General features: G+C 49.5%; 1 protein-coding gene across 1 annotated transcript in view; it reads right to left on the bottom strand.

Moving 5' to 3' along the window:
- Nucleotides 1-231, bottom strand: part of LOC107120519 (dual specificity mitogen-activated protein kinase kinase 3-like) — an 81,137-nt gene extending 80,906 nt beyond the window's left edge. Inside the window, exon 1 of the mRNA XM_015423237.1 lies at nucleotides 121-231. Within this exon, the coding sequence (XP_015278723.1) occupies nucleotides 121-136 (16 nt within the window). The 5' untranslated portion in view covers nucleotides 137-231. The remainder of the gene's footprint in view (nucleotides 1-120) is intronic.
- Between the last annotated feature and the right edge of the window lie 7,711 nt (nucleotides 232-7,942).

The following is a 7,942-nucleotide window of genomic DNA, read 5'->3' as shown; positions in this document are numbered from 1 at the left end:
TTCTGCAGACTTTCTGATGGAAAAAAAACCGATCATCACATTTTTTCCGAATATATATATATCAACAACTAAGCAAATCCACAAAACGGCCTCGCCATCTCCGAGGGCAACCCCGCTTACCTTTGGGAAGGGACATGGCTAGGCTCCGAACCCGCGAGGCTTCCCCAAAGGTCCGTGCCGACCCAGCGCGCACCGGCTGGGCATGTCCGGACACCGCGGCGCTCCGGCGCAACAGCGCGCAAACAACCTGGGCCGGCCGGCCCTCTCTGGGCTCCCATTGGCTGGCGCTTCCCGAGGAGGCGTGGCGTCCCGAGGCCTAGCTCCTCCCCCCGAAGCGTTTCCTTCTCAGGTGGCGGGGAAGGAAATTCCACTTGCGGAGCGCGTGCGGTCCCGGCCATTAGCCCTCGCGTGACGCAAGCGCCGGGCTCGCCCTCCAGGTGGCACCGGACTCTTTGTTGTTCGCGGCTGCCAGGGAGACCGTGTGGGACACGTTTCGGGGGGCGTGTCCGTCTGTTGGCCTGCCTGGCTGGCTTGCATTTTCCGTCGGCGCGGTTGCGGCCGAGCTTTGTAGAATTCCGGAGGCCTGAGTCAGTCGTTGCAACTTCCAACCGAAACGGCGGAGAAGCTTGCAGCGCCCGAAACGTTTGCAGCTGCCCAAGTGGCTTACTGGATCGCATCGGAGAAGCTGAATCAGACCACTGACACACACCCCACACGAGGGGGGAGGGTCACAGGAACCTCCTTCGCCTCTTGTGCCCCTCCACAACTGGTATTCAGGTATACTGCCCCTGAATATGGAGGTTCCATTTAGCCATCCACTGCCATCCATAGTGATTCACCTATCCTCCACTGATTTGTTTAATCTCCCTTTTAAAGCCACAGGAGGGTTTTATTTATTTGCAAAACAAAATTTGAGTCCAGTGGCACCTTTAAGACCAACTGAAGCAAAGCTTAAGTGTTAACGTGACACATTAAATGACCACAAAATTACATTATAGGATCCAGCTCTGGATTGGGAAATTGCAGAAGATTTGGGGGTGGAGCCTGGGGAGGGAAGGGACCTCCGCTGTGTGTGCTACCAGGGAGCTGCCCTTCAAAACAAACACCTCCAGGAGAACTGATCTCTGTCATCTGGTGATCTCCAGGCCCTGCCTGGAGGATGGCAACCCCAGGGCCATTGCAGCATCCTGTGCACTATTTATTTATCGTATGGCAGAATTACACACAGGAAGCATGTAATAAAACAAAATACATAACCAACTTGATACAGCAGGTATACAGACAGATTGAGCAATCCTCATAAATACTAATATCAGATTTTCAATCCACTCAGTTGCCACTGGGGAGAGTTAAGAAAGCTCTGTCACATCTCCTTGGAAAGCACAATGCTCACATTCCTGTTGACAGATGGAAAATAGTTTGGTGGGCTGCACCACAATCGCATTCTGGCCCTGATATTTCACCCGGTTTAAACAACAGGTCTGCACAACTGTCAAAGCCTGTTCGTATTCTATTAGCCATCTTCCATACTTTACATGGAAGATGTAGGTGTTCGTGTTATCAAGGCAACGAACATGAAATTAAGCAAACTCCAGAGCACGACGGAAGATAGGAGAGCCTGGCATGATATGGTCCATGGGGTAGCAAAGAGTCAGACTCGACTATGCGACTGAACAACAACAACAAATACTTTACATGACAATTCAAATCCTGCAGGCCTCTCATTGGTGTTTATTAGATTACGGATATTGGGTGGAACTGATAGCATCCATGCTTGCAATCATTCATTCCCTAGATCGAAATTTTGTGATTGCAGGGATTTCTGCAGATCTTATTGCTGGGTGTCAGGACCTTCATCTGCATAGGCCCACGTCAGCCATCTCTTTGTGGATGGGCAACTCTCTGTTTTTAATGCTCTTTCTATATTCACAAAGAAGAGTTTTTTGTCTTTGGAGATAGCGGGGGAGCAATGCGGCACAACTTGGGTAACCAATAGGTCGGAGTGGGTTGAATACATCTACTGACGGTTCTTATTGTTGTATTGATTTGGGCATTAAGTTTGTGGACGGGGCTGTTGAGCCACACTGAAGCACCATATTCCCCAGTGTTATACACTAATCCCAAAGCTGAGCATCTAAATGTTATTGCAGATGCACCCCCAGTTGTACCACATAATTTTTAGAGAATGTTATTTCGTGTGCGTATTTTTGCTGCTACATTGGTAAGATGGTGTTTATAGCTCAACGTCCTTTCCAGGGTAATGCCAAGGTACTTAGGTATATGATCATGTGTCAGTCAGGTGCCAGTAAGGTAGACATTCAGTTCACAATTGGCAAGATTGTTATTGAGATGGAAACAGGAGCATTCTGTTTTTCCTGGACTTGGACTAAGCCACCATTTATGGTTGTAGTAAGTAGGGGTCATTTCGTAGAAAAAGAGGTGCAGGAGCTCATTAGCATAACTCATTAGCATAACTTATTTGCATATGCCACACCCCCTGATATCACTGGAAGTGTGTCAGAAGGCAACACCCACCGCTCAGGCTCCACTGGACTGTTTTGGATTGCGATCTATGGGGGGGGGGAACGTGCAGATCTGTCCTCACAGAGGAGGGAGAGCTTGTACCTGAATAAAATTTGGTCTTAAAGGTGCCACTGGACTGTTTTGGGCTGGGGGGAGCTCTGCAACTTACCTGGCTTCTTCTTGCTCTGACTGAGGGCTGCTGGGAGCAGGGGGTGGGGCTTGTTGCATGTGTCCGCCCCCTTGGGCTCTTTAGTGCTGGAGCTCCGCTCCTGTGCGCTCCTGGAGGAAATGACCCCTTGTAGTAAGCCAAGATTTTGAGGTCCCTAGTCAGTATTTCTTCAGTCCTTTCAATTGATGTGTGCCTTACTATAATCGCCATGTCATCGGCATAAGCAAACTTCCTGGATATTGTCCAGGGAACGTCAGAGATGTATAGATTAAAAAGTGCTGGAGTGAGGACCAAGCCCTGGGGTAGACTGTTATTCAGTTTCTTCTGCTTGCTGATTGATTGACCAGAAATCACTTGGAAAGTTCTGTCACTCAGCATGTTATTCAGGAGTCAAAATAATGTTCTGCAGGGGAAAATTTGTAAAAACGTGTACAGCAGACCATCCCTCCAAACTGTGTCATAAGCAACAATCAGATCAACGATAACTGATGACTTAAGACACTTCTAATACCCTGCCTCAATGAAAGTTGTTAAGCTGAGAACCTGGTCTTCACAACTACGCCAGGGTCTAAATCCTGCTTGCTCTATAGCAACGTGTTCGTTAAATCTGTCACTGATTCTGTTCAGGATTATCCTCTCAAGGAGTTTATAACAGGAGCTCAAGAAGGGAAATAGGTCTGTAACTTTCCACCAGATGTTTTGGTTTTCCAGGCTTCAGAATAGCAACTATTTTTGCTTTCTTGAATTCCCCTGGGAGTTTTCCCGTACTCATGGTATCAGTGAGCTACTTTGCGAGCCACTTCTTAGTGAACGTGCCGCTGTTGATCAGGAACTCATTATGGTTGCAGTCAAAGCCTGGTGCCTTCCACTCTTGATATCCTTCAGTGCCTTGGGAATCTGATCAGCACTGAAATCCCCTGACAGCTCACAGTCTTCAGGGCAGGTGCGTTTCAAAATCTGGAGTTCTTTTTTTATTGTGATGGTAAAATCCTGATCCTTCAGAGCTCCTGTGCACTGCAGAACTCTCTTCTTTATCCTGGGTACTACTGCCTGTCCACTATGCTGGGTGCTCCCAAATTCTAATATTTTGAAAAACAAAGAAAAAAGTTCTCTGCGGCTGTTTTCTACACCCAATATATAATTGTATTAACCACTATCAGGCCCCCAACCAAGTTTCTGTCACATTAATCTTTAAGGCACCACCAGATTCTTTGTTGGTAGCCTTTGGGATCTGGCCCTTAAACATTAACACATTTATAAGCACTAATGAGCAGGAGTTCACTTAAATGAGACTGAGTTGCCCCGAACTTAGTGGGGTTTATTTATGAGCAAAGAGGGGCATAGGTTTGGCTAGCCAAATATTCCCCACTCCTCCACGTGCACCTGCTGGATGACCTTGGGCAAGCCATAGTTCTGCTAAGAGCTGTTCTTGAAAAAAGAGCCGTTTCTGTCAGAGCTCTCAGCCCCACCTTACTCACAAGGTGTCTGTTGTAGGGAGGGGAAGGGAAAGGAGTTTGTAAGCCGCTCTGAGACTGCTTTGGGTAGTGAAGGGCGGGGTATAAATCCAATCTCTTCTTCAACAGAAGGAGTCTTGGAGTGGCTAACAATCATCTTCCCTTCTTCTTCCCACATCAGACATATGTGAAGTAGGTGGGGCCGAGAGAGTTCTGAGAGAACTTGTGACTGACCCAAGGTCACCCAGCTGGCTTCATGTGGCAGAGTGGGGAAACAAACCCGGTTCTCCCAGATTAGAGCACATGGATCTTAACCACTACACCAAACTGGCAAGCGTTAGCAAGTGATCGTGTTCCCCCCTTTGTTATATAAAGCTTTGCTGCCTGCTCCATGAGATTTACTCCCTAGTAAATGTGCAAAGAATTGCAGCCTGAAGGTGCATTCTCCAAGTGTTCTTACCTGTAGGAAAACGTACATAGGACGGCACTATTCAATCGGTTTTTGGCTTTGACAGATCTTTGCTGGTTGCAGTGCCTTAAATGTGCAGTTGCTACCACAGTCTGGCCATTTTCAGGTTACACTGTCCGAGATGCAGCTCTTCTAGTAGGACCTGGGAGACTCAAGTTTGAATCCTCACACTGCCACAAAAGCTCGCTGGGTGAACTTCGGCCAGTCCCACATTCTCGGCCTAGCCTGCCTCGTGGGGTGGTTGTGCAGATAAAATGGAGAAGAGGAGAATGATGTGAGCCATTTTGGGTCTCCAGTGGGGGGGGGGAAAGGCGGGGCATAATGATGTAAATAAATAAAAGCTAAGAATATGTCACCCCTCAAGCTTCCAGGGCAGAACGGGGACTTCCTGATTCTAGTCTGATGCAGATGTGGGCTGTGCAAAACTGTGCCAGTGCAACCTTCAGGTATGCCTGTAACAGATGCAACATAACGTGGCAGCAGCATCACAACAACAGCGGCAACAACAAAAAGCGAAGTGTTGCAAAACGATTCCACCTGACTGCCCTGCATCATGTCACCTGCCGCTGAGTTTCGTCCAAATGATCTCACGCTATCTCAGAGCAATGTCGTGTCACATCCTGTCAGAGCTGCAGCTCAGCAAAACGGAGGCAGGCTCCACCGACATTCCCCAGTCAGGTCTTGGTCCTCTTTCCTTATCCGACCGCCAAGCTGTGCTCTGTGCTTTCCATCAAAGCTGAGCAATGCTGCGTTTGGGAGAAACCCCAGCTGAAGCTCGGTCTACTCTTGAAGGCCCAGGCTAGCCCAATCTCGTCAGATCCTGGAAGCTAAGCAGGGCCAGCCACAGTCAGTACTTGCATTGGGGACCACCCAGGAAGTCCAGGGTTGCTATGCAGAGGCAGGCAATGGGAAACCACCTCTGAATGTCTCTTGCCTTGTAAACTCTCTGGGGTTGCCAATGCCACAAGTCACCTGCCGTTTGACGGCACTTTCCACTACCACCACCTAGTTCCACTGAACACAACAGGACTTACTTCCAAGTACCCTGTTGCTGGCTGTCCAGAGGGACAGGTTGGCCACTGTGTTAGACAGGTTACTGGACTAGATGGACCCTCACTGGTCTAATCCAGCAGGGCTCCTTGATTCTCATGAGGGGAAGACTTTTGTCTCTATGCCCCATTGTTGACCCTCCAGAGGAACTGGTTGGCCTCTCTGTGAGACAGGGTGCTGGACTAGATGGACCACTGGTCTGATCCAGCAGGGCTCTTCTGAGGTTCTTATCAGGGGAAGGCCTTGGCCTCTCTGCCCTGTTGTTGGCCATCCAGAGGAAATGGTTGGCCATTCTGTGAGAGGGGATGCTGAACTAGATGGACCACTGGTCTGATCCAGCAGGGCTTTTCTGAAGTTCTTATCAGGGGAAGGCCTTGGCCTCTCTGCCCTGTTGTTGGCCATCCAGAGGAAATGGTTGGCCATTCTGTGAGAGGGGATGCTGAACTACATGGACCACTGGTCTGATCCAGCAGGGCTGTTCTGAGGTTCTTATCAGGGGAAGACCTCGGCCTCTATGCCCTGTTGTTGGCCCTCAAGAAGAACTGGCTGGCCACTGTGTGAGACAGGATGCTGGACTAGAAGGACCACTGGTCTGATCCAGCAGGGCACTTCTGATTCTCATCAGGGGAAGGCCTCGGCCTCTGTGCCCTGTTGTTGGCCATCCAGAAGAACTGTCTGACCACTGTGTGAGAATGGATGCTGGACTAGATGGACCACTGGTCTGATCCAGCAGGGCTCTTCTTACGTTCAAGTAAACAGCATACGTTCAGACTGCCCATTGCAACAGAATACCACAATTAGAAATGGCAAGGTCTGTTGACACAAGAGTGCTCCCAGTAAATTCAAGGTAATGCGGGGAGGAGCTAAACTAATTTTAATACCAGACTTCATCTTTGAAATTTGACTTAGAGGAAAACCTTAACAAAAACTCACAGGGCAACCAGTCCATAAGCAAGTTTACTGAAGTCCCACTGAATTCAGTGTGGAACTTATTCTCTATAACATGTGCTGAGGATTGCATCTTGGGTTGCCAACTCCGGGTTGTGAAATTCCTGGTGATTTGGGAACTTGGGAAGGGGCGACACCTTCGCAGGGCATAATGCCTTTGAGTCCACCCTCCAAAGCAGCCGTTTTCCCTGAGGGATCTGATAGTGGTCATCGGGAGACCAGTTGTAATTCTAGGAGATCCCCAGGCCCCACCTGGAGGCTGGCGACCCTATTTCCTGAGCACTGTGCAGGAACATTGCAAAAATACTCTATGACATTATCCACATGGCTGCTTTGGAGGCATGATCCCCTGCTGAGGGCACCTCCCCTCTCCAAACCCCACCCTCCCCAGTCCCCATCCCCCAATCTCCAGGAATTTTCCAACCCGAAGCTGGCAACCTTCGCTCAGGACAAACTAACCCCAGCTTGGGTCAACTAAATGAGGAAGCCACCGGTGCACCCCAGTCGCTTGGCTAGCACTCAGCCAACAATGGCGTCCTGGGAGGAGACCAGAATTCCCCCTCCTGGGTCCATACTGCTGCTGGGACATGGTCTGGCCTGGCAGCTGATGGCTGTGCCTTCCTCGGGGTAACGGAGTCTAAAGCTGGTGGAACACAAACAAAGGATGCAGAGGTACAATGCATACTGTAATCGGCTTGATTACAGCAGAGGGTAGATGCTTAGGGGCCTTCTTTACAACACTTCCTCTCCTGATAGGGTTCCGACCTCCAGGTGGAGCCTGGAGATCTGGAATTACAACTAGTCTCCAGACTGCAGAGATTAGTTCCCCTGGAGAAAATAGCTGGTTTGGAGGGTGGACTCTATGGAATTGTGCCCTGCTGAGATCTCACCCTTCCCTGGACCCTGCCCTCCCCAGGATCCCCCCGCCCCCAAATCTCCAGGAATTTCTCAACCCAGAGCTGACAACCCTATCTTCTGACTGGGATAAAAGGAAAAAAGAGGCCTCCATTTCTACTTGTGAGAGCCAGTTTGGTGTAGTGGTTAAGGGTGCGGACTCTAATCTGGGAGAACCAGGCTTGATTCCCCACTCCTCCACTTGCAGCTGGTGGATGACCTTGGGCAAGCCATACTTCTGTCAGAGCTCTCTCAGCCCCACCTACCTCACAGGGTGTCTGTTGTGGGGAGGGGAAGGGAAAGGAGTTTGTAAGATGCTCTGAGACTTTGAGTGAAGAGTATAAATCCAATCTCCTCCTCTTCCTCCTCCTCCTCCTCCTCCTCCTTCTTGTGTCTGAAAATCTTTTTTGGTCTCTAAGGTGCTCCTGCTGGACT

Source organism: Gekko japonicus, unplaced genomic scaffold, assembly GCF_001447785.1.
Source record: "Gekko japonicus isolate JY-2015 unplaced genomic scaffold, Gekko_japonicus_V1.1 scaffold869, whole genome shotgun sequence".
Classification (NCBI taxonomy): domain Eukaryota; kingdom Metazoa; phylum Chordata; class Lepidosauria; order Squamata; family Gekkonidae; genus Gekko; species Gekko japonicus.
This window is presented reverse-complemented; position numbering and strand designations above follow the sequence as displayed.